The 27,102-nt window shown below is 47.4% G+C and overlaps 2 protein-coding genes across 2 annotated transcripts in view; one reads left to right on the top strand and one right to left on the bottom strand.

Annotated features, from left to right (window-relative positions):
* Nucleotides 1-27,102, top strand: part of LOC141094243 (uncharacterized) — a 1,213,871-nt gene that overhangs the window by 1,060,794 nt on the left and 125,975 nt on the right. The gene's annotated exons all lie outside the window — the stretch shown is intronic.
* Nucleotides 8,758-17,916, bottom strand: LOC141094292 (uncharacterized). The gene is made up of 6 exons (XM_073580130.1): nucleotides 17,779-17,916; nucleotides 14,154-14,333; nucleotides 13,948-14,071; nucleotides 13,769-13,866; nucleotides 13,480-13,570; nucleotides 8,758-12,587 (listed from the first exon to the last, which is right to left on the bottom strand). The coding sequence occupies exons 1-6, from the start codon at nucleotides 17,857-17,859 to the stop codon at nucleotides 11,491-11,493; spliced, it is 1,671 nt and encodes a 556-aa protein (XP_073436231.1). The 5' UTR covers nucleotides 17,860-17,916; the 3' UTR covers nucleotides 8,758-11,490.

The following is a 27,102-nucleotide window of genomic DNA, read 5'->3' as shown; positions in this document are numbered from 1 at the left end:
GTATGTCCTACCTATGTCGTTCTGAATCTTATCCACAGTCTGTTGTCGGACCGGTCGTTGGGCCACACCCACCATGGGGGCAGATCTAAACCGGAAGCACCATGCTCCGAGCAGCCTACTGCTACCCGCCAGCGCGCACGCCACGTGACAACTTCTTTCGGGTTGGCGAGGTCCACCCGGACTACTCTACGGCGTGTACCTCCCACTGCTCTCCCCTTCCACTACCTTCAACCATTTCTTCCTTTTTGGGGTGTCCGTGGTGTCACTATTCTAATAACAATAGGAGTTACTCAACCGGAGTACCCCTTTCTCTTTTTTTTTTTTCTCTTTTTTCCCAAAGCACATTAACATATTTTTCCACAGCATTTTCCGCACAGCATTCTTAAAAGAAAGACTCCCCCTCCATTTAACATTAGCACTTTTTCCCACATCCCCGCTGTATCAGGAGAAAACAATAAACCTTTTCCTCAACTTTGGACGCATAACTGTCCTTTTTAGGCCTGCACAACGGTGCAACGAAATCCCAACAGTCCGGGCCATCACATGACGGCGGATGTTGCGCCAGTCCAGCAGGGGAACCCCACAGCCATGAGGTTCCCGGGATGTCTCGACTGTTCCCGAGCCCTGAGTGTTCTTTTTTGCCCAGGGCTCAGGGGCCATCGCCCTCCTGAGAGATGAGTCAAAAGGGATAGAAGGGGCCGAAAGTGGTTCCACGGCGCGCGTTCCGTGCCAGTTCTCTGCCTGGGAACCAGCAGTCCACCTCTGGTGGTGGCGCAGACGCACTCATCTCTGTCGATGTGGTGGCTTCGCTCCGTCCGGCCCCCAGCTCCTGCAGCTCCAACCGCAGGTGAGGGACCGGGGTCGTTGACCGCTGAGAAGCGGAGCGGCGAAGATGGGGCCTGCTAGTGTGGATGGCAGACAGCTCCACAGAGGCGGCAGAGCCCGAAGCCACAATCTGGAGCAGCCGGGGACCTTGATGGGCAGGACGCAGCCGCGGTATGGCGTGCGGCAGAGGCGGCTGCGGACATCGGTGAGCAGGCCACAGCTGGAACCATGAGCGAGGCAGAGGCGGCCGCGGGTGCCGCCGGGTAGGCCGCTGCCAGTGCCGCGATCGAACCAGGGGCGGCCACGGAGCAGGCCACAACCGGAGTTGCAGACGGGGCCGGAGTAGCAGCTGGCTTCATGGACGGGGCCGCTGTTGTGAGTTCATTTTTCCCTTCACTATTGAGGTCTGATGAACTCCCTCCTCTGGTGAAGGAAGGTAGTGAGGCTGATTATCAGACACCTGGGCAGCTAGAAGATGACTGGGTGGCTGGAATTGAGGACTGGATATAAGGCTGCCGACGCCCTTCTTCCTGGCTGGTGATTTTCCTGCTGGATTCTTGGAGGCCAGTCTGATTCCTGCATCTCAAAGCTAAGTTTTTCTGCTCTGCTTTGTACTCCAGTTTTGTTTTTTGTTTTGCCTTGTTTTTTGGGAGTTCTGCCATCCCTGGCCGGGGGTGAGCTGAATTCCATTTTTGTCCCTGATTGTTGATCTTTTGCTCTGTCTTCAGAATATACCTGAGTGCTGATATAGTCTTTTGAAGCCTAGCGACTTCAGGGCCTGTTTTTCCTATCAGTCGGTTGGCTCATTTTTATAGGGTTTTTGCGGATGGCAGACAGCAGCTTTCCTATCCTGTCCTATGAAGTTAGCTTGAGCCTCATAATTTGCTCAACCTATCTTTCTATCTGTGTTAGTGTTTTCATCTTGCTTCACCGTCATTATATGTTGGGGGCTGCCTATTGCTTTGGGGTCTGCTCTGGGGCAGTTTAGTTTTTCCCCTTTCTGTCTTTAGGCTATATAGTTCTCCAGCTGTGATCGAGGGGTCTAGGGCACCGTAGGAACCCCCCACGGCTACAGGCTAGTTATTGTGGATAGGTTCAGGGGTCTGCAATCCGATAGCTGCCAACCTATCTGGTTTTTCTGGACTTAGCTGGTATTTTGTTTTTTCCTCCTTCGGTGACTCATCATAACAGAATCACCAGCCATACCGCAGATCCTAGGGTACTCAATAGCAGGAGAGAATTGTAAAAAAAAAAAAAAAGTGTCAGAATTTTTTTTTTTTTGTGTGCATATTTTTTCCACTATATCTCTGAGGCCGTAGGAGGAATTTTTCTCTCAATGGAGATGAAGCAATTGTCTGATCGTGTGGAGCAGCTCGCTGCTGAAGTACGGGGAATTTCCGCCTATCTTGCTCATTCACATGCTGCTGAACCAAAGATTCCCACTCCGGATGTGTTTTTTGGGGATCGGTCTAAATTCTTGAATTTCAAGAATAATTGTAAATTATTTTTTGCCTTGAAGCCTAACTCGTCGGGGAACTCCGCGCAGCAGGTTAAAATTGTCATCTCTTTGCTGTGCGGCGATCCCCAGGATTGGGCGTTTTCTTTGAAACCTGATGATCCTATTCTGAATAATGTGAACGCATTTTTTCAGGCCTTGGGGTTGTTGTATGATGAACCTAATGCTATTGATCAGGCTGAAAAGACCCTGTTGGCATTAAGCCAGGGTCGGGATTCGGCAGAGTTGTACTGTCAAAAATTCCAAAAGTGGGCGGTCCTTACTACCTGGAATGATGGTGCCTTGGCAGCCTTCTTTCAGAAGGGTTTGTCAGAAACTGTAAAAGATACTATGGTGGGATTTCCTGTTCCCTCTGGTCTTGACGATTCTATGTCATTAGCCATTCAGGTGGATCGGCGTTTCTGTGAACGCAAAACTACACAAGAGATGTTGCCACCTGTTGAAGAAATGTCTGAACCTGTGCAATGTGATAGAGTTTTGTCTAGGGCGCAACGTCAGGAGTTCAGAAGGCGTAATAAGCTGTGTTTTTTTTGTGGAGATGCCTCGCATATTATTTCTGTCTGCCCTAAACGAGAGAAACGTTGTGCACACACGTTTTCTGTGGGTGGTGTTCAACCTAAGTTTCTTCTGGCAATTACTCTGATCTGCTCCCTGTCTACATTTTCTGCCAAGGCTTTTGTGGATTCAGGAGCAGCTCTTAACCTGATGGACTTGGATTTTGCTAAACGTTGTGGATTTCCTATGACACCTCTGCGGACGCCTATCCCTTTGAGGGGTATTGATGCTACTCCTTTGGCAAAGAATAAACCTCAGTTTTGGACCCAGGTGGTAATGCGGGTCGCCCCAGACCAACAAGAAAATTGCAGGTTTTTGGTGTTGCATAATTTGCATGATACCATTGTTCTGGGGTTTCCCTGGTTGCAAATCCATAATCCAGTTCTGAATTGGAAATCTTTGTCTGTGGTGAGTTGGGGTTGTCGGTGTGCCCTTAGTGATGATCCTGTTTTCTCCATCTCTTCCCAGTCGCATGATGTTCCTGACTATTTGGCTGACTTTTATGATGTATTTAGTGAGAATGAGTTTGCGTCTTTGCCTCCTCATAGGAGTTATGACTGTGCAATTGAGCTGAGCCCGGGGTGTAAATTCCCCAAGGGTCGGCTTTTCAATTTATCTGTACCCGAGCATGAGGCTATGCGATCCTATATTAAGGAGGCATTGGAGAAGGGTCATATTAGACCATCCTCTTCACCCTTAGGTGCTGGGTTTTTTTTCGTGGCTAAAAAGGATGGTTCATTAAGGCCTTGTATTGACTATCATGCCCTCAACAAAATTACTGTTAAATATCAGTATCCGTTACCCCTGATTTCTGATCTATTCTCCAGAGTTAAAGGTGCTTGCTGGTTTACCAAGCTTGATCTCAGGGGGGCGTATAATCTTATTCGCATTAAGCATGGGGATGAATGGAAGACGGCGTTTAATACTCCTGAGGGACATTTTGAGTACCTGGTGATGCCTTTTGGGCTCACTAATGCCCCTTCTGTCTTCCAGTGCTTCATGAACGATATATTCCGAGACTTTGTGGATACATTTTTGATTATCTGGATGATATTTTGATCTTCTCCAAGAATTGGGACACTCATGTGGAACATGTTCGGACTGTGTTCCGGATTTTGAGGGAGAATTCCCTGTATGTCAAAGGATCGAAATGCCTTTTTGGGGTACAGAGGATTTCATTTTTGGGATTTATTTTGTCGCCATCAACTATTGAAATGGACCCGGCCAAGGTACAGGCCATTTATGATTGGGTTCAGCCCACTTCTTTGAAGGCCCTCCAGAAGTTTTTGGGTTTTGCTAATTTTTATCGGAAATTTATAGCTAATTTTTCTGGTATTGCCAAGCCATTGACGGATTTGACTAGGAAGGGTGCTGATGTGCTGAATTGGTCTCCGGAGGCTGTTTCTTCCTTTCAGGAGCTGAAGCGAAGATTCACTTCTGCTCCGGTTTTGCGGCAACCTGATGTCTCACTCCCGTTTCAGGTGGAGGTGGACGCTTCTGAGATTGGTGCAGGAGCGGTGTTGTCCCAAAAAGATCCTGTGACATCTAAAATGAATCCTTGTGCTTTCTTTTCCCGAAAGTTCTCTCCATCCGAACGTAACTATGATGTGGGGAATCGGGAACTGTTGGCCATGAAATGGGCATTTGAGGAGTGGAGACATTGGTTGGAGGGAGCCAAACACCAAGTCGTGGTCCTTACTGACCACAAAAATTTGATTTACCTGGAATCGGCCAAGCGCTTGAATCCTAGACAGGCTAGGTGGGCCTTGTTTATCACACGTTTTGATTTTGTGGTCTCTTCCGGGCACTAAGAATGTCAAGGCAGATGCCCTCTCTAGGAGTTTCCTTGCTGATTCTCCTGTTGTGACTAAGCCTGCTACCATCTTAGGCGAGGGGGTAGTTCTTTCTGCCATCTCACCCGATTTGAGACGTGCTCTGGAAGAGTTTCAGGAGGACAAACCTGAGCGTTGTCCCAGTGGAAAGTTGTATGTTCCAGACCAGTGGAGGAAGAGAGTGATGTCTGAAGTTCATTGCTCTGCATTGGCTGGTCATCCAGGTATTTTTGGTACTAGAGATCTGGTGAGTCGGTCTTTTTGGTGGCCCGCCTTGTCTCATGATGTCAGGAATTTTGTGCAGTCCTGTGGGACTTGCTCCCGGTCTAAACCTTGTTCTCGCTCTAGTGGCTTGTTGATGCCTTTGCCGGTGCCCAGGAGGCCATGGACCCATATTTCAATGGATTTTATCTCTGATATGCCTGTCTCTCAGAGAATGTCTGTTATTTGGGTGATTTGTGATAGATTCTCTAAGATGGTCCATCTTGTACCACTCCCTAAGTTGCCATCTTCCTCTGAGTTGGTGCCCTTGTTTTTGCAACAGGTGGTTCGCTTGCACGGGATTCCTGAGAACATTGTATCTGACAGAGGAGTTCAGTTTGTGTCTAGATTTTGGAGTACTTTCTGTTCCAAGCTGGGAATTCAGTTGTCCTTCTCCTCTGCGTTTCACCCTCAGACCAATGGGCAGACGGAGAGAACAAACCAGACTTTGGAGTCGTATTTGAGATGTTTTATTTTAGCCGATCAGGATGATTGGGTTTCATTTTTGCCCTTGGCCAAATTTGCTTTAAATAATAGAGCTAGTTCTGCCACTTTGATGTCACCTTTTTTTGTAACTTTGGTTTTCACCCTCGATTTTCTTCAGGGCAGGTGGAGCCTTCTGCCTGCCCAGGTGTTGACACTGTGGTGGAGAAAATGCACCAGATCTGGGACCAAGTAGTGGATAAGTTGTCTCTCTCCCAGGAAAAGGCCCAGCGGTTTTCCAACCGGCGTAGGACCGTTGGTCCCCAGTTTAAGGTGGGTGATCTGGTTTGGTTGTCATCAAAAAATATCGCTATGAAGGTGGCTTCTCCTAAGTTTAAGCCTAGATTTATTGGACCTTACAAGATTTTGGAGATTATTAATCCGGTCACTTTTCGGTTGGCTCTTCCTGTCACATTTAAAATTCATAATGTGTTTCATAAGTCCTTGTTGAAGAGGTTTGTTGAACCAGTAGTTCCTGTGGTGGCACCTCCTGACCCTATATTGGTTGAAGGTAACATGGAATATGAGGTAGAGAAGATACTGGATTCCCGTCTGGCTAGACGGAGACTCCAGTATTTGGTTAAGTGGAAGGGTTATGGTCAGGAGGATAATTCCTGGGTCTCTGCCTCTGATATTCATGCCGAAAGATTGGTGCATGCCTTTCATCGGGCTCACATGGATCGCCCTGGTGGCATGGATGAGGGTTCGGTGACCCCTCCTCAAGGGGAGGTACTGTTGTGAGTTCATTTTTCCCTTCACTATTGAGGTCTGATGAACTCCCTCCTCTGGTGAAGGAAGGTAGTGAGGCTGATTATCAGACACCTGGGCAGCTAGATGATGACTGGGTGGCTGGAATTGAGGACTGGATATAAGGCTGCCATGCCCTTCTTCCTGGCTGGTGATTTTCCTGCTGGATTCTTGGAGACCAGTCTGATTCCTGCATCTCAAAGCTAAGTTTTTCTGCTCTGCTTTGTACTCCAGTTTTGTTTTTTGTTTTGCCTTGTTTTTTTGGGAGTTCTGCCATCTCCGGCCGGGGGTGAGCTGAATTCCATTTTTGTCTCTGATCTGTTGATCTTTTGCTCTGTCTTCAGAATATACCTGAGTGCTGATATAGTCTTTTGAAGCCTAGCGACTTCAGGGCCTGTTTTTCCTATCAGTCGGTTGGCTCATTTTTATAGGGTTTTTGCGGATGGCAGACAGCAGCTTTCCTATCCTGTCCTATGTAGTTAGCTTGAGCCCCATCATTTGCTCAACCTATCTTTCTATCTGTGTTAGTGTTTTCATCTTGCTTCACCGTCATTATATGTTGGGGGCTGCCTATTGCTTTGGGGTCTGCTCTGGGGCAGTTTAGTTTTTCCCCTTTCTGTCTTTAAGCTATATAGTTTTCCGGCTGTGATCGAGGGGTCTAGGGCACCATAGGAACCCCCCACGGCTACTGCTAGTTGTTGTGGATAGGTTCAGGGATCTGCAATCCGATAGCTGCCAACCTCTCTGGTTTTTCTGGACTTAACTGGTATTTTGTTTTTTCCTCCTTCGGTGACTCATCATAACAGGCCGCTGCTGAAAGGGGGAACACAGGAGCGTCGGCCGCGGGCTGGCTCCGCACCGGCGACACCGGACGTGGCGCCGCTGGGCGGGGTGGTTCGGGGAGGTGGCAGTTCCGCACCAGCGACACCAGACATGGCGCCGCCGGGCAGGGTGGTTCGGGGACGGGAGCAGGGGCATCAATCAGCCCGGCGGATGCCGCCGAGTCCTCCGTGGCCGAGCCTCCAGGAGCACAGGAGGCCGTGCGGTGCGGCCGGGTGGTGGGAGCCGCATGCGGAGCCGCCGGCAAAGCCGGGGGAACTCTCCCCTTCCCCAGCGTTGCGGGCTCCGACACGTCATCCCGCGGCTCCTCCCGCAGCCTCCGTTCTTCACCCCGCCGTCCGGCGGGGCTAGCCTCCAGGCTGGGGGATCCCGCACGGAGGCTCCCTGGCGATGTCTTCAGCGGCCGCTCCTGCGGCCCCGCAGTCGCTCCTCTTCTCCGCCAGTTGTCTGTCTTTCGTACCACCCCGGATCCTCCGATGACAAGCAAGGATCCGGAACAGTCTCCAAATTATAATTCACAGGCCAGCGATTTGTAATCCACAGGTGTTTGTAATCCACAGGCACTTGTAATCCACAGAGGAACAGTCAAAGTCCTTCAAACGCAGGCCTGCCGCGGAAGTTGTCGTATTAGCGGCGGCGATCCTGCCGACTACGCCAAATGTGGTAGGGGGTCGGGCTAGGGGGGTGGACCACTGCTTACCAGACGAGGCAAAGATGAGACGGAGACAGCTTCCACTGGTAACAGTTCCGGATTTATTTGTCGTCCTCCTGACGACCACCAAACACGCTCCACAGTTTCTTTACACCACTGTATCGCCAGGCCCGGGTACCTATTCTTCAGCTCCAGTCGCAGTAACGCACCTCGCGGATCTTTCACTGGGGGCTGTCCTAGACCAATCTACCCCCAGCGCTTCACCTGCCCGAGGTCGTCTTCCAATCGGTACCCCCGGGGCCTCGTCTGTCTTGCGGTATTTCGAGTCAGGGTCTACCCCCTGGCTGCCTCTTCTCCTTGCCTGTCCTGCAGTCCGTCGCGTCAGGTCCACCCCCCTGACTGTCTAGTTTGTCTGTCCCCCTGGCCGAGCTCTTCTCACTTTCCCAATCTTCTTCTGAGCTCCTCCCCTGGAGCCCCGCCTTCTATTTATCCCCTCTCTCACAGGGGAATTTCCCACCTGGGCTCCTATCTCCCCGCCCCCCATGATTAAGCGGATTCCTAAGCCCTAAGCTGATGGTAAGTCCTGTACTACTCTCCCCTTCCATCTTGTGGTCATTTCACGGTACTGCACTCCCTTTTCTGTCTTTCCCTGCTGTTACCTTTCTAACCTGTCAATCTCTGTCACTAGTGCACAAACCGTCCCCTCCTTCTACCAGTCACATCTGTCCGTCAAGTCACCTTCCCCACAGTTTGTGGGGAATTCAAACTAGGAAAGTCACTTGCAGAGAAGGATCTGGGTGTACTTATAGGTCACAGACTTAACCACAAGTAATGTCAATCAGCTGCTTCTAAAGCCAAGCCAGCAGGATACGGTCACGTATTAAAGAGACATGGACACAGCGACGTCATGCTACTACTTTACAAAGAGTATGTGCAGTATCATCTGGAATATGCAGGTCACGGTTTCATGGAAAGCATGCCCTGGAGTTAGAAAAAGTACAAAGAAGAGTCACAAAACTGATGAGGTGCATGGAGGATCTTATTAGTAAAGACTAAAAGAAATACATTTTATTTCGACTTGACAACACACATCTAAGGAGGTACATGATTACATTTTACAAGTACATAAATGGGCCATAAAGGAATATGGTAAAAACTGTTCTATGTAAAAGTCACTCATTAAACCTGGATTATTCCCTCCGCCTGGTCAAAAAAAATCAATCCCCAAAGTAGAAAAACCTTCATCATGGTTAATGGCTTCAAAAAAGCTTCGGTGATTACTTAGAGTATGATTTCTTAGCCATTTTTGGGCAGATTGCTGACCTCTTATTTTTCATTTGTACTTGAAATTTTTCAAGGCGTTGCCCCATGCCTTTCTCTTCCACCTAGGCAATTGTCAAAACAATTATTCTCAACCATTTTCAACTGATTTCATTCGTCGAGGGTTGCGATTCCAAATAATTCTCAGTTTGATTTTGACAAATTGGGTACAGCCCGGCGGACTTCCCCCTAACACTTTGGCATCGGACCTTATAGCATAGACATTCCAGAGGCACATAAAGCAGAGGTCAATGATGATTGTAGCCACTATAAAAGCACAAGCAAATGCTGCTGCCATTATGTGGTGAATTGCATAGGAGATTGGACATCTGAGCTCAGTCACAGAGATGTAATACGCAGAATACAGATTGTATCAAACCCCGTTTTGTAATTTGATCTGAGTCCAGGGAGATTTCAGAGTGTCATTCACCTCTTTTCCGGGCAGTTGAAGGGTTTGAAGTATATTCAATTTATGACAAATGGACTCAGTCGTCTGAAAGTAATTTTTGGGATGATTCGGACTAATAAGAAATTCGCTCATCTCTTGGAAATTTAATATACAAATTGCCTCTTCAGAGGTAAAGAGGACTTGAACTCTATAGCGGCACCTGTTGGTAGTAGCGATCCTACAAGTCACAATCAATAACGAGTCTTGCAATATGATTTAGAATATAAGCCAAGTCAGTATCTCAATTTGCAGACACGGTGTTTCAGGCTATTGGCCCTCGTCAGTGCAAAGTAGGAGAACTGATTTGGCTAGGTGCTCATCTGTGATAATCGGTTTCTCTTTCTCTTCTAAACGTGCGAGTTTAATTTGACTTGATTTAATTTTTTTACAATTTGTCAAAAATACACTGCTCAAAAAATTAAAGGGAACACTTAAACAACAGAATCTAACTCCAAGTAAATTAGACTTCTGTGAAATCAAACTGTCCACTTAGGAATCAACACTGATTGACAATCAATTTCACATGCTGTTTGCTGTTGTGCAAAAGGAATAGACAACACATGGAAATTATTGGCAATTATCAAGACACCCTCAATAAAGGAGTGGTTCAGCAGGTGGGGACCACAGACCACATCTCAGTACCAATGCTTTATGACTGATGTTTTGGTCACTTTTGAATGTTGGTTGTGCTTTCACACTCGTGGTAGCATGAGATGGACTCTACAACCCACACAAGCGGCTCAGGTAGTGCAGCTCATCCAGGATGGCACATTAATGCGAGCTGTGGCAAGAAGGTTTGCTGTAACTGTCAGCATAGTGTCCAGAGGCTGGAGGCGCTACCAGGAGACAGGCCGGTACACTAGGAGATGTGGAGTGGGCCGAAGGAGGGGGGAAACAACCCAGCAGCAGGACTGCTACCTCCGAGCAGGAGGAAGAACACTGCCAGAGCCCTGCAAAATGACCTCTAGCAGGCCACAAATGTGCATATGTCTGCACAAACGGTTAGAATCCCACTCCATGAGGATGGTCTGAGGGCCTGACATCCACAAATGGGGATTCTGCTCCCAGCCCAACACTGTGCAGGATGCTTGGCATTTGCCACAGAACATCAGGATTGGCAAATTCGCCACTGGCACCCTGTGCTCTTCACAGATGAAAGCAGGTTCACACTGAGCACATGTGACATACGTGACAGAGTCTGGAGACGCTGTGGAGAGCGATCTGCTGCCTGCAACATCCTTCAGAATGACCGGTTTGGCAGTGGGTCAGTAATGGTGTGGGGTGGCATTTCTTTGGAGGGCTGCACAGCCCTAAATGTGCTTGCCAGAGGTAGCCTGACTGCCATTAGGTACCAAGATGAGATCCTCAGACCCCTTGTGAGACCATATGCTGGTGCGGTTGGCCCTGGGTTTCTCCTAATGCAGGACAGTGCCAGACCTCATGAGGCTGGAGTGTGTCAGCAGCTCCTGCAAGATGAAGGCATTGAAGCTATGGACTGGCCCGCCCGTTCCCCAGATTAAAATTTGATTGAGCACATCTGGGACATCACGTCTCCACCGACGTCACATTGCACCACAGACTGTCCAGGAGTTGGCGGATGCTTTAGTCCAGGTTTGGGAGGAGATCCCTCAGGAGACCATCTGCCTCCTCATCAGGAGCATGCCCAGGCGTTGTACAGTAGGGAGGTCATACAGGCATGTGGAGGCCACACACAATGCTGAGCATCTTTTCTTTGTCATGAGGCATTTCCACTGAAGGTGGATCAGCCTGTAATTTGATTTTCCACTTTGATTTTGAGTATCATTCCAAATCCAGACCTCCATGGGATATTTATTTTTATTTACATTGATAATTGTTATGTTTTATTGTTCTGAACACATTCCACTATGTAATGAATAAAATTTGCAACTAGAATATTTCATTCAGAGATATCTAGGATGTGGTATTTTAGTGTTCCCTTTATTTTTTTGAGCAGTGTATGATAGCAGTAAAAAAAAAAAAAAGGACATTACTATATCCCCAAGTGTGTTTTTAGATGATGAAGAAGATGTGATTTCCGAGAATAACATTTTCCACATTCAGAACACAAGAATGGCTTCTTCCCTGTGTGACTTGTCTGATGTGCAACAAGACTTGATTTATCGATAAAACATTTCCCACATTCTGAACATGAAAATGGTTTCTCCCCTGTGTGAGTTCTCTGATGTGTAACAAGTTTTGATTTCACCCTATAGCATTTCCCACATTCTGGACATGAAAATGGCTTCTCCCCTGTGTGAATTCTCTGGTGTCTCATAAGATGGTATTTCTCTGTAAAGCATCTCCCACATTCTAAACATGAGAATGGCTTCTCTCCAGTGTGAATTCTCTGGTGTGTAAGAAGATAGGATTTATGATTAAAACATTTCCCACATTCTAAACAAGAAAATGGTCTCTCTCCTGTATGAATTCTCTGGTGTGCAAGGAAATATGATTTATGGTTAAAACACTTCCCACACTCTAAACATGAATATGGCTTCTCTCCAGTGTGAACTCTCACATGTCTAACTAAAACTGATCTCCACCTAAACAATTTCCCACACTCTGAACATGAAAATGGTTTCTCCCCAGTATGAGTTCTCTGATGTGCAACAAGATCTGATCTATGGTTAAAAAATTTCCCACAGTCGGAACAGGAAAATGGTTTCTCCCCTGTGTGACTTTTCTGATGTCTAACGAGATTTGATTTAATGCCGTAACATTTCCCACATTCTGAACATGAAAATGGCTTCTCCCCTGTGTGAATTCTCTGGTGTCTAACAAGTCCTGCTTCAATGTTAAAACATCTCCCACAATCTGAACATGAGAATGGTTTCTCCCTTGTGGGGATTATTTGATATTCATCATCCCTTCTGTGGTTTTCATTTTCATTGACAGTCTGTAATGAATCAGCAGAGGAGAGAATGTGTTGAAAAGAATCAAATGATTGATTTTCACTCTGAAGGACTGGAGGTAAATCTGGAATAATGCCATACTCTTCATATGCATCTTGCTGGAGACCACAATCATCTGCATTAAAATCTGAAAATATTACATGTCCCTCTGAGTTCCTGGTGGCACAGTCATCATCTGCCAAGAATAAAATTTATTTTATCAGTATTAAATCACAGTGCATTATATCTTAGAATATTTCTGAATACAAATTGCAGCCTAACTCAACCTCAACCTGAATAAGATCGAGGTGAGCCACCTGTTCACCAAACTCTTGGTATTAAACATCTAATGTACAATAAGCATACTAAACGAATGCAGAGAAGTGTAAGGAAATATAGTGAGAATTAAAATAAGATCACAATTTAAAGCAACAGCTAAAAATATGCACCATGAAATAAAAACATTATAAAACCACATAAGACACTTAAGGCTGTATGCTACGGATTTATTCAGGGCTGATCCATGTGTCCTATACTGTACTTTGTCCTTTTCTAATTTCATTTATCATTCTTACATGTTTTTTTCTTGTTTCTATTTCCTAATTATTTTGGTTTTCAATTATGATCTAATAAAGTGTATTTTTAATTTGTATTTTGCCTCTCATGTTTCTCTATACATGCATTATATAAGACAGTGGTGGCAACAGTAGACATTAAAGCAGGTTGTCACAATTTGGCAGTCTGCAGTCAAATACAGTCAAAGCAAAATTTTGTTCCAAGCCTGGATAACCCCTATGAATGTCCATCTGCCTGACATCTGTGTATGACCCGGCTCAGTCCATCATTACTTCTTGATCTTCTGCAGGAAACTGGAAGTCCTCAACTACATTACAAGCTATGACCTGGTGACTTCCTGCAGCGAAAAACCTTTATATCTACTTAACCGTTGAAACTTTGAAGCCACAATGCGTTAGTATAAAAAAAAAAAAACTACACGTCAAATCTGTCTGTGAGTAAAATGCATGTATTAACAAACTCTAAAAAACTCAACATATAATTCAAGTAGAATCTATGACGTCTCTTCTCACCTGGGGAGTCAAGTGTAGGAACCTCCTCTTTACACCGCTCATCACCCCTCACATATGTCTCTGAAGTATTAATATGGGTCAGGTCTTCACCCTGAAACAAATATTGTAAAAGTCACAGACAGATGGAGAAGTCACATCTATGATCAGCTCTAATCCTGCCATCTCCACCGCTCTCATTACACAAGTATAAACCATATAATACTGGTGGATAAAACAAGACTGAGCACAAGACCTTCACAGTCGTCTACACATCATAGGGGAGATCTCCTGACACCTTCTCTCCATCTACCTGATGATCCTGAGGAACATTGGGATCTTCTTGGTTACAGTCCTGTGGAAGAAGAGGACGGGGAAATCTCTCTGGTGTTGTCCTCTTACTGGATAGATCTGGAGGAAACACATACAGGGACTGATTTCCTTCTTTACATACAGATATAATTATAGGCTTTGTGTATTTAGTCCTATTACCTGGTGATGTGAGGGGCTGGGGAACCTCCATCATGACATCCTTATACACATCTTTGTGTCCTTCTAAATACTCCCACTCCTCCATGGAGAAATAGACGGAGACATCCTGACACCTTATAGGAACCTGACACATACAATGATACTGTCATCCCCCGATCCCTTCATAGTGTTACTGTATAATGTCCCACCATTCCCAGCAGTGTCACCTCTCCAGTTAGCAGCTCAATCATCTTATAGGTGAGTTCTAGGATCTTCAGGTCATTGATGTGCTCATGTATCAGGGCGTGAGGTGTAGGCCCCATCATTGGGCTCAGGTGTCTTCCCCATCCCTCAAACACAGGATCCTGACAGCGCTCACTAGAGGTCTTCTTCACTAATGTGTAATCCTGGTTATGGAGAGACACATTGGAAATATCTGTAGCAAGATTTATTAGTGAGTCCTCACCTCTCCAGTTACAGTGGTGCTTAAAAGTAAATGAACCCTTCAGAAATTTTCCATATTTCTAAGTCTGACCTACAACTACATCACAGTCCTAAAAGTAGATAAAGAAAAAAATAAACAACAAATGAGTTAAAAATATTAGCGCACCTAATTTTTTATTGAAAAAAATGATTTAATATCCCAAGTGGCAAAGTGTCATGATCCAGGATGGGGTTGTTCCTTTCTGCCCTGGTCAGGTCAGGGTTAAATTAATTTGCCTATCTCTGGTTCAGGGGTGGCTATTCAGTGATAGTACTTCCCGAGTTCGGTGTCGGTGATACTTCCATTCACTCGGCTAGAGCAGCTGACCCAGGTTACTCTGCTATAATTGTTGTTCCTCTGTATGTGTGATCGTTACTGTGAATGACGCGGTTTGTTATCTGACTTATGCTTCCGTCTTGGTACCGTTCAGTCCTCTCTGGTTTCCTGACCCCTCGGCTCACCCCTGACTACGCTCCCATCTTGTCCTCCGGTTCTTATGCTCCTGTCTGACTTCTGAACCCCGGCTCACCTCTGATTATGCTTGTGTCTTGTCTTCCAGATCCCACGCTCCTGTCTGGCGTTGGTCGACCAATCCTGGAGAGAGTTACAGTGTTCTTAAATTTCCTCCATATGTTCTGGATCTGTCTGACTGTGGCGTGGTCCAGTCCAAACTCCCTCTGGCTCGTCTTTGACAGCGTCCTGTTCTCTCCCTCTCTGCACCGCAGCCTCGGCCGGCTTCTGTCCTCCCAGTTGCTTGCTGGCTCCGCCCCCCATTGTCTCTCCTGACACCGCGCTCCCAGCTAGGCCTCGAGTCCCGTTCTCACTTCACGTTGCGGCGTCTACTCGACCTTCCTGCTGGTCTGCATCCTCTGTCTGTCCTGCAGCGCCCCCTAGGCAAAACCCCCAGTTACACCAGCTGCGTGTCATCACACAAAGTATGTGAACCATTAGGAGATTAGCAGATAATCTGAAGGTGAAATTAGTGTCAGGGGCTTTTAGATAATGGGATGACAATCAGGTGAGAGTGGGTGACCAGATTTAAAGAAACATGCCTCCCATCAAAGTTTTTATTCTCTTAGTATACTGCAGTCATCATATTATATACCACTGTGCACTTACAATTGCTCATTTTGCCTTTCTTCCCAGTAAATTCTTATTTTTCTCTGTTCTGTGTAGAAACAGGAACTCCCTTTTCCCTGCAGAATTCTTTCCCATCTTCACCTCCTGACCCAGCTGCTTCGCACCTCCCCACTGCCAGGGACGTTTGCTGTGATTCATGGCTCATACAGGGAAAACAGACCTCCTGTTTCTACCTAGAGCTTAGAAGGAGTCATCTGGTCAGTTTTTAATCATGTGATCTCATAGACTTAATGGAAAAGAAAAGAATTACCCGGGTAGAAAGACAAAATCAGCAATTGTAAGTACACAGTGCTATATAATACGATAACTGCAACAGATTAAGAGGATTAAACTTTTATACAAGTGTTTTTTTTAAATAAAGAACAGGGATCTATCAAAACCTAATCTGCACATCACGTTTGTGGAAGTGTATCATGTCAAGAACGATCAAGATTTCTGAAGACCTCAGAAGGAAGAGTTGTTGATGTTGATCTGGCTGGATAGGTTTCTAAACCCATCACGAAGGAGTTTGGACTGGACCACGCCACAGTCAGACAGATCCAGAACATATGGAGGAAATTTAAGAACACTGTAACTCTCTCCAGGATTGGTCGACCAACAAATATCACTCAGAGAGCAAGTCCTATAATAGCTTGCGAGGTCACAAAAGGAACCCAAGGTGATCCCTAGCAACTAAAGGCTTCTCACCTTAGCTAATGTTAATGAGTCCTCCATAAAGAAGACACTGAAAAGAAATGGTGTGCATGGCAGGATAAGGAAAAAAGTCACTTATTTTAAAAAAGTAATTGCTGCCCAACTGCAGCTTGCCAAAGATCACATGGACAAGAGAGACAGGAACAATGTTTTGTGGACTGATGAGTGCAAAAAAAAAGCTTGCTGTGATAAATGAGAAAAGGTATCTGGATAAAAAAAACCACACTGCATTACAACAGAAAAACCTCATACCATCTATGACGTACAGTGGTGATAGTTGTTCCATGGATTGGGCTGTTTTGCTGCCATCATTGATGAGACAATCATTTTTGAATTTTATCAGCAAATACAAAAGAAAAATGTCAGGACATTTGTACATGAGCTGAATTTCAAGAGAACATGGGTTGTAGCAAGATCCAAAGCCACAAGTTGCTTTACCCTAAAACAATGGTAAAAGGAAAAAAAGGTAAAGTTTTGGAATGGGCAATTCAAAGTCCTGACCTTAGTCCTACAGAAATGTTTTGGAAGAGTCTGAAGCGAGCCTTTCATGGGAAAAAAAACACCAACATAACACAGGTGAAGCTGTTTTGTAGGGAGGAAAGAGCTAAAATTCCTCCATCCGATGTTCAGGACTAATCAACAATTATCGGAAACATTTAGATGGAGTTATTGCTGCACAAGGGGTTTACACCACCTATTGAAAGCAAATATGTACATACTTTTGCCACTCAGATGTGATATTGTCATTTTTTTGAGGAAAGTGATCCAAAGTCTAATATTTTTTAAACATTTATTTGATTAGGTTCTCTACCTTCTTTTAGTGAAAGTCCAATGTAGTTTTAGATCAAGTTTATTCCTACTCTCTCCACGCTATTGCTCTGCTTCTCCCCTCTGCAAAAGCCTTAATTGGCTCTCAATTACCCAACGTATCCAGTTCAAGATCCTAACATTGACTTACAGAGTCATTCATAATCTGTCTCCTCTGTATAATATACTGTATATCTTCTAACTAATCTCACGATATCTTCCAACACGCAACCTCCAGTCCTCTCAAGACTTCCTTCACTTCTCCACATTCATTCCTTATCCAATCACCTCCAGTATGTCTCCTGAGTGTTCACCATTCTCTGGAAGTCTTTGCCTCCACACATTTGATTATCTGACACACTCATAACCTTCGGACAGAACTTGAAACCGCATCTCTTCTAGTAAGCTTAGAGCCTGCAATGACCCTCTGCCACCTCACCACCACTGAAGCTGCCGCAACCCCCTACCCTACTGTCTCCCATTAATCTTGTAGAATGTAAACCCACAAGGGCAGGGCCCCCTCCTTTCTGTACCAGTAGGTCGTTGTTCGTTTGTTCACTGTATTTTAGTATGTAACACCTTCTCACGCACAGCACCATGGAATCAATGGTGCTCGAAAAATAAATAATAATATTTGGAAAATTCTAAAGGGTTCACAAACTTTTCAGAAATTCTTGTTATTCCCATAGATAAGAATAATGTAATGTGACGTCATCAGAATCTCTCACCTCTCCAGTAAGCCGGAAGAGGATCTCTAGGGTTAGGTGTATTATCCTCTCCGCCATCTTGTCCCTTTCTCTATCCATCATTGATGGGTCAAGGTAAATTTTGTTGACGATATCAATTAAAACAATTGTTTTCAATAGAAACCTGAATAGAAAGAAAGTGATTTGATGCAAAAATCACACAAAATACCACGAAAAAAGAAAATGTCTGTAATGGTGCTGCTTGTATAGACTAATAATCTGGTGAGGTGCTTCCTAAATCTAGAGCTCATACATTGAATGTACCTATGTGCTGTAAAATGCGATCACAAGAGTTTAAAATTAATAGAGATCACCACTGGAATGGTATCTCTTATATCTGTTCCATGCCCCAAGAACTGCATTTACCAGCTGCCAACTTCTGCTCTTCCTGACGCCTCTCCGATCCCGTTCTGCCATCTTGTAACCTCAGCTTCTTACTCACTAGAAGTCAAGGCTTATGGTCACAAGCTCTTAATTAAAGGATTGTTTTGGCTCTCAAAGACCTATATTGAGTAGTGACTTCTGGCTCACCCAGCAAACACTGGCAGGTCACTGTGATGCTAGTCCCTACTCATGTACAGACCGTGAGGCAGAAATGTCAGACGTTCCGGGGTCAATACCAAGAAAGCATGTTAGATAACCAAGGAAAAAGACAAAGTTGTAAGTAAGGTCACAATTCTGGGTCAATAACAAGACATAAGAGGATCAAAACCAAAGGATAAGGCAAAGTGATAGACAGAACATGGTCCAAGGGGTCAGGCAACAGAAGATCAGAACTCAAAACAACAGAATCAGGCTAACACTCACCAGGAAGCACAAACTACGTCAGGCAGGGACCCGGGGCAGATTGCCCAAGATATTTATCTGAGCTATCTCCTGAACACCTGGAGAACATCCTACACCTCTCAGTCACACATTGGACAGCCGAGCTGTCAATCAAAGCAATGACAGCTCAGCAAGACCATAATTGGATTGAACAGTCAAGCTGTCAATCAAAACACTGACACTTCAAAAAGAACAGTTTCCATGGGACAGTATAACAATCACTCACTGAGAGGAGGAATCGTGACAGTATCAACATGGCTGACCAGAGCAGTGTGAAGAACAGAAGATGGTGTCTGTACGTATATTACTCTGGTGGTGAACTAAAGAAAAATGCTGGAATGGTGTTCTAAGAAAGAAGCTTGTTCTGCTTCAATTAACCACTCAGGCCAAACTTCCCTCTGTACTCAGAACTTGTATTGTGCAACTGACCCTGGATGATGCCTGAAATGAAACTAGTGGGTATAATCAAAAGCTAAAAATATCAAAATTATTTTTCGTTTGGACGATTCACTTGCTACTGTACTGTCAGTACAACAGTCTCTTTTAGAAGTTACAGCATTAACTTCCAAAAGACACTGTTTTACTGAAATTTGGTTCATGAAAATTTAGAGTGCAATGAACCTCAGCGATAAGAGACATCCGCGCGCCGAGTGGCCTCGCTGATGTGCCTCCACTACGAGGCAGACTTGCTGCACACCTTTCTACATGCCGGTAGTTTCAATGTGGTGCTTACACTTCATTCCTGACAAATTCCTTCTTGATTTGTTAACAAAGTACAAACACAGTTTGTAGGAGCGTGTTTTCAATCTGAAAACTTATTGGAAAATGCTTAAAGAGGCACCAAACTGAATTTCTAGAGAAGTTTGCAGGTTAAAATCGTGTATTCCGTCATTGGTGAATATAAGCTGGAACGTACAGGAATATTACTGGATGAACATGATGGAGGATGTCCGAAAACGTCTAAGCAAACAATTCAAGATCTGAAACAGCGACTTCTAGCATCTCCACGTAAATCAATGCACAGGCGTTCCAAGGAACCAGGCATGTCATAATCCACATGTCAATGAGCGGCCTAGAAAGGTCGTGTTCGTCCATACAGGGTCAGGAAGTGTCAGGGCTTGATGAAGATTATTACTGGATTTTGTCTTTTGGGCCCATTTGAAGGGTCAGGTATTCAGTAACAAACCACGAACATTACAGGCACTCCAAGAGAACACACAGCAAGAAATTCAGGCTATGAGCGCAGACATTCAACAATACGATTTTTAACATCTGCTTTCAAATATTAATTTCTCATGAACCAAGTCCAAATTTCAGTATGACAGATCATCTCTTAAAATAAGTTTTTCTGACGAGGTTTTGAAAACAGCACTGGGAAAACAAAAGAAGTGGCACATGATTACTTGTGGAGTGGGCCCAAATTAGTGATGAGTGTGCTTGGATAAGTTGCTATCTTAGCATGCTCAAAAAATATGCTCGAGTCCCCTCAGCTGCATGTCCCGTAGATGTTCAACAGCCTTAACACATACAGGGGTTGCCTAGCAAACAGGTACTACACAGTGATCAATGCACAACACAGAACAGGACTGGAGTCTCCACTCCGAAGATTGAAGGAGGTTTGGCCTGAATGCTGTGCTTGTGGTGTGAACATGGACATATTAGATTATTTAGCGATGTTCACATTTCCCAATCTGGGCCGATAATTGGACTAAACTCATTCATTTACTTGTACGGAAGACATCTCTGAGCTGTGTCACATATGGAGCGACAGCTTTATATGTCCTCCAGCGCCTGACATTTATCCTCATTGGCAAGAAAAGCAGATGACAAGTACAAGGAGGCTCCAGCACCGACCTCCACCCGCAGAGCCACACTCCACATAGAGAATAATGGAGCCTCCGGCACAGACCTCCACCCATAGAGCCGCACTCCACATAGAGAATAATGGAGCTTCCGGCACAGACCTCCACCCGTAGACCCGCACACCACATAGAGAATAATGGAGCCTCTTGCAACTACCTCCACCCGCAGAGTTTCACCCCACATAGAGAATAATGGAGCCTCCAGCACCGACCTCCACCCGCAGAGCCGCACTCCTCATGGAGAATAATGGAGCCTCCAGCACCGACCTCCACCAGCAGAGCCACACTCCAAAAAGAGAATAATGGAGCCTCCTGCACCGACCTCCACCCACAGAGCCGCACTCCACATAGAGAATAATGGAGCCTCCAGCACCTACCTCCACCCGCAGAGCCGCACTCCACATAGAGAATAATGGAGCCTCCGTATTAGGGTTGGTGGATCGCACCAAATATAAATTATGAAAAGGTGTGATCACAACCCAGGGTCCACAGTGCAGAGATGGTATACTGCTGCTATAAAACAACGGACAGCGAGTAGTAAAATGCTCGCTTGACACCGGCGGGTAACCACTGACCCGGTGTGATAGGAAACCTGCTCTGTTGCTGCAGAGTCCACAGAAACCAATGTCGAAGCCTGTTAAACCTGTTGTCGCGGTACTGTGATGCCTGTGCTGACTGGCGCCCACTGGCGCTAACAGATGAGTGAGCTGAATGCACTGTGGCGCTAGGTAGTACCAGTACTAAGTGCTGACTCTAACCTCTAAACCCTACTAACAAGCGTATCAAAGGGAAGGGATTTCATAATGAGTCATTCACCTGTCTCATACATCCAACTTCACACACACCGCTATAAACCTATAAACATAAGAACTAATGTCTATCATAGCACATGGCGGGGCGGCCATGCGAGGCTTTTATAATCACGACCTTTCGGGACCTTCCTGATGATCCAATCAGAGCAGAAGCAGGACCTGAGCATGTGACCTCCGATCTCCAATGAGAGATCGTCCCACGGGCATGCTCAGTGGACCGAAAGGAGGACTTAGTCCCTGGCGTTGTTCGCTGCTGACCAGCATGTATTGCTATAGCTGGACCAGAGGTGGCAGCAGCAACCAAACCCACAATGCTAGTCTGAGCAGAGCGCCTGGATCGACGAGTCTGCTGAGCAGCCTCCTCTGCGGCCGGAGAGGAATGGGAGACTGCCAAAGGCAAGGCTCAGGATTCCTGCTGTTCTAGGGCCCTCTCTTTGCTACGCTCAAATGCCGCAATGAGAAGCAGAGCGCGGATGTTCTCCACTGGCTCCCAGGTCTGAGCCTCTTGACCATGATCCTTCCAGTCCACCAAATAAAGCTTTTTTCCACATACCACCCTGCATCCCACAATGGCGAGGACAGGTCTGATGTCTCGGCAGATGACTCGGAGAACCAGGACATGTGGACAGGCTTAAGAAGGGACACGTGGAAGGTGTCAGCGATAGCCAAGTGTGGTGGAAGGGCCAGATGGTAGACCACAGGGTTGATCTGCTCAAGGACCTTGAAGGGACCAATGTAGCGAGGTGAGAATTTAGTGGACTCGACCCGCAGCCTTATGTTACGGGCGGAGAGCCACACCAAGTCGCCAGGAGCAAAGGTCATAGCTGGGCGCCGGAGACCCTCATTCTCTCCTTGGAGGCCCGGATGGCATCCTGAGTGCGATCCCAAATGTCACGTGCCTCCACCGCCCAGTCTGCCACCCTGGAATCGGTGGACGACACGGGCATAGGGACAGGGACGCGCGGAATGGGGTCTGACCGGTGAAATCGGCCACAGCGTTGTTCAAGGCAAACTCCGCCCACGGTAGCAAGGATGCCCAGTCATCCTGCCTGGCTGAGACAAAATGTCATATGTGACCAGGGTCTGGTTGGCTCTCTCTACCAACCCGTTCATCTCAGGATGATAGGCCGTGGCGAGATTTAGCTCAATGTTGAGATTACAAAGCGCTCTCCAGAACAGAGACGCAAACTGGGGACCCTGGTCACTGACTATCTTGTATGGCATGCCGTGCAAGCGAAAGACATGCCTAATGAACAACGCTTCCAAGCCCCGTGCAGAAGGTAGCCGCGAAAGTGGCACCAGGTGCACCATCTTGGAGAAATGGTCGGTGACAACCCAGATAACTGTGCTGCCACTGGACTTGGGCAGGCCCACCGCGTAGTCGACCATTTCCCAGGTCCAGTCTGCCACCGGCAGGGGGTAAAGTAGCGCAGCGGGCCTTTGCCGAGATGACCTGTTCTGGGCGTAGGAGACGCACGCCCGAATGTAGTCTCCAACGTCCTGGGCCATATGCGGCCACCAATATGTTCTCGCCAGTTCAGTTGTCCGCTTTGTACCAAAGTGACCGCCCACCCTTGACGTGTGAGCCCAAGAGAAGACATCCGGTCGCAGACCGGCGGGGACAAAAGTCTTGCCCGGGGGCACCGACTCAACAGTGAGCAGAGTCACGGTCCTCAGGCTCTCGGATGGGACGATCAGTCGAGGCTCAGTCTCCTCCTCCGACGACACTACGGAGCGAGAGAGTATTGGCCCGGACGTTCCTCTCACCAGACAATGAAGGGTGAAATGGAATCGGGAGAAAAATAGCGAACATCTGGCCTGGCAAGAATTTAGCCGCTGGGCCATTTGCAGGTATACCAGGTTTTTGTGGTCGGTGAACACCTGGAAGGGAAACCGGGCCCCCTCCAGGAGATGTCTCCACTCTGAGAATACCAACTTCATTGCCAACAACTCTCTGTCCCCGATGGAATAGTTCCTCTCCTCTGGTGAAAAGGTCTTAGAGAAGAAAAAACATGGGTGCTTCCGACCTTGAGCGTCCTTCTGAAAAAGGACCGCTCCGGCACCGACGGAAGAGGCATCCACCTCCAGGATAAAGGGTTTTTCCACATTGGGACAGTGGATGGGAGCGCCAGCAAAATGAGTCTTGATGGAGGAGAAGGCCTTGGAGACCTGTTCCAACCACACCCTGGGGTTGGCTCCCTTCTTGGTGAGGGCAACCAAGGGAGCTACCAAGGTGGAGAAGTGGGGAATGAACTGGCGGTAGTAGTTAACGAACCCCAAAAAGCGCTGCACCGCTTTAAGGGAGTGGGGTTCCTGCCAGTCCATAACCGCCAGCAGTTTGGCAGGATCCATAGCCAAACCCTGGGCCGAGATGATATAGCCCAGGAAAGGCAAGGACTCCTGCTCAAACAGGCACTTCTCCAACTTGGCATAGAGGGAGTTTGCCCGCAGGGGGTCGAAAACTTTACAAATATCCCTCCGGTGGGAGTCCAAATCTAGGGAGAAGATAAGAATGTTATCCAAATAGACCACCACCGAGGTGGAGGGCATATCTCGAAAGACATCATTTACAAAGTCTTGGAAGATGGCTGAGACATTACAAAGGCCGAAGGGCATGACCAGGTACTCATAGTGGCCATCCCTGGTGTTGAAAGCCGTCTTCCATTCGTCTCTCTCACGGATACGTATCATGTTGTAGGCCCCCCGCAGATCTAGCTTGGAGAAAATCTTCGCTCCATGCAGCCTATTGAACAGTTCTGATATCAGGGACTGAGGGTATTTGTTATTAAAGGTTATGGCGTTAAGACCCCTGTAATTTATACAAGGACATAGCTCTCCACTCTTCTTCTAAACGAAGAAGAATCCCGTCCCCGCTGGTGACACAGACTTCCTGATGAACCCTCTTGCCAGATTCTCCCTGATATATTGTGACATGGCATCTGTCTCCAGGAGAGACAGGGGATAGACTCGACCCCGAGGAGGCTCAGCACCAGGCAAGAGGTCAATAGGACAGTCATAGGGGCGATGCGGCGGAAGAGTCTCTGCCGCTTTCTTGGAGAACACGTCCGCGTACTGCTGATAGTGCTTAGGGAGCGAGGAAAGGTATGCGGGGACCTCAGTGGAGGCAACCTGTACGCATTCCCTCAGACATCTACCCTCACAGGACTTACTCCACCCAAGAATTCTCCCCGAGGACCACTCTATATGAGGAGAGTGGCAGCACAACCAGGGAACCCCTAAGAGAACTTGATCGATACCCTCGGGCATAATAAGGAGAGATAATGTCTCGTGGTGGAACGGAGACAACGAGAGCCTAAGTGGAGCAGTTTGATGGGTTATCTGTGAGGGTAGTGTCGAGCCGTTCACCACTGTGATGGTAACAGGATGAGGTAACAAAACCAAGGGGATTACATGCCGTTGAGCGAAGGCTGAGGACATAAAATTACCCTCCGCTCCGGAGTCCACGCAAATCTCTACCACCAGAGTGGAGGGACCGAACTCTAGTGTCCGCTTGAAGGACAGCTTGGAGGAGAAAGTTCCGGGTGTCTATCAGGCCTCCTCCGATTACCACTAGACGTGGGCGTTTCCCGACCGCTGCGGGCACCTGTTAGCCAGGTGACCAGGCTGTCGACATTGGAAACAGACTGAGGGGTGTACACTGAGCGGGACTTGGTGCCCGTGCGAGACACCTCCATGGCCTCAGGAGGCTCGAACGCCCGATTGGAGGGTTCCAGAGGGTTAGAGAAGGATGGGGTCAACCTAAACCTTGGTCTATACTGGGAGCACTCTAACCCTCGCTCCATGAAACGGAGGTCAATGTGGGTGAAGATGGTGATAAGCTCCTCCAGAGTAACAGGAACCTCCCTGGTGACCAGAGCGTCCGACATGTTCTGGCAAACCTCTCCAGAACACTGGTATAAGCACCTTGTCCGGCCATTCCAGCTTGGAGGCCAGTGTCCGGAACCGAACGGCATAATGGCCGACTGTGGAGGGACCCTGCACCAATGTCAACAACTGGAGAGCGGTATTGTGTGTGACCCGTGGCCCCAGAAAGACCTGCTTCAGGGAGACCAGGAACTGGGAGGCAATCTGAAACACGGGGTCACCATGCTCCCACAGTGGATTGGCCCACTCCAGAGCCCTGCCCAACAGGAGGGAGATAATAAATCCCACCTTAGCCCACTCTGAGGGGAATCGTGTAACCAGCAGCTCAAGCTGAATAGAGCACTGGCTCACAAAACCCCTACAGGAGGCGCTATCTCCCGAGAATTTCTCGGGCAGAGGGAGACGGGACAACGTCAGGGCAGGGATGGACGTGGAGGTGCGGGAGACTGCCTCTGCGGCTGCCTGAACAGCGACTGCAGTAACATCTGCAGCTGAGGTTGACCACACAAGAGCTGTCAACCTGCCCTCCAGCTGCTGGATATATCTCTGCAGACGCTGATCGTCCGTCATTGCTAGCCAGACCCTGGCGCTATGATAATGTTAGGGTTGGTGGATCGCACCAAATATAAATTATGAAAAGGTGCGATAACAACCCGGGGTCCACTGTGCAGCGATGGTATACTGCTGCTATACAACAACGGACAGCGAGTAGTAAAATGCTCGCTTGACACCGGCGGGTAACCACTGACCCGGTGTGATAGGAAACGGGCTCTGTTATTGCACAGAGTCTGCAGAAACCAATGCCAAAGCCTGTTAAACCTCACAGGCTATGGCTAGAGGAGCGCTAGTGTGAGGTCACAGGACACTGCTTCTGATACACGAGAAGCGTGCCCCTGTAGTCCCACTAGCGCCTGGAACTGCTATTGTGGAGCCAGGGAAAGTTCCCCCTGGAACGCTGTGCCCTGTTAAACGTCACAGGGTGCAGCAAGCATTAGCCTACCGCTCTGAGCGTGTACTACGTCTGCACTTGAGGTCGCCACTAACCAGCCTGAGCTTAGTGCTGGAAAGCACACTATTTGTGCACGGCGCCGTACAGACGGACGCTGCAACATATGCGGTACTGTGATGCCTGTGCTGACTGGCGCTAACGGATGAGTGAGCTGAATGCACTGCGGCGCTAGGCAGTACCAGTACTAAGTGCTGACTCTAACCTCTAAACCCTACTAACAAGCGTATCAAAGGGAAGGGATTTCATAATGAGTCATTCACCTGTCTCATACATCCATCATCACACACACCGCTATAAACATAAAACTAATGTCTATCATAGCGCACGGAGGGGCGGCCATGCGAGGCTTTTATAGTCATGACCTTCTGGGACCTTCCTGATGATCCAATTAGTGCAGAAGCAGGACCTGAGCATGTGACCTCCGATCTCCAATAGGTCTGAGCCTCTGGACCATGACCCTTCCAGTCTACCAAATAAAACTTTTTTTTTTCAAGGAGCCACCCTGCATCCCACGATGGCACTAACTTCAAACTCGTCTGAGGACTGGTCTGATGTCCCGGCAGATGACTCGGAGAACCGGGACATGTGGACAGGCTTAAGGAGGGACACGTGGAAGGTGTCAGCGATAGCCAAGTGAGGTGGAACGGCGAGATGGTAGACCACAGGGTTGATCTGCTCAAGGACCTTGAAGGGGCCAGTGTAGCGAGGTGCGAATTTAGTGGACTCGACCCGCAGCCTGATGTTATGGGCAGCCATACCAAATCGCCAGGAGCAAAGGTCATAGCTGGGTGCCGGAGACCCTTATTCTCTCCTTGGAGGCCCGGATGGCATTCTGAGTGCGATCCCAAATGTCACGTGCCTCCACCGCCCAGTCTGCCACCCTGGAATCGTGGACGACACGGGCATAGGGACA

This window comes from Dendrobates tinctorius, unplaced genomic scaffold (assembly GCF_039654945.1).
Source record: "Dendrobates tinctorius isolate UK_male_01 unplaced genomic scaffold, ASM3965494v1 ptg000063l, whole genome shotgun sequence".
Lineage (NCBI taxonomy): Eukaryota > Metazoa > Chordata > Amphibia > Anura > Dendrobatidae > Dendrobates > Dendrobates tinctorius.
The sequence above is the reverse complement of the archived record's forward strand: the minus strand, read 5'-3'. Positions and strand labels throughout refer to the sequence as shown.

What these genes read in the sequence shown, in the direction of transcription:
- LOC141094292 (XM_073580130.1), bottom strand. Translation starts at nt 17,859, where the DNA reads ATGATGGATAGAGAAAGGGACAAGATGGCGGAGAGGATAATACACCTA. An exon ending in TCTTCCGGCTTACTGGAGAG is followed by an intron (nt 14,334 to 17,778) that starts GTGAGAGATTCT and finishes CTCCATAACCAG; the next exon opens with GATTACACATTAGTGAAGAA. An exon ending in ATGTTCCTCAGGATCATCAG is followed by an intron (nt 13,571 to 13,768) that starts GTAGATGGAGAG and finishes TATTTGTTTCAG; the next exon opens with GGTGAAGACCTGACCCATAT.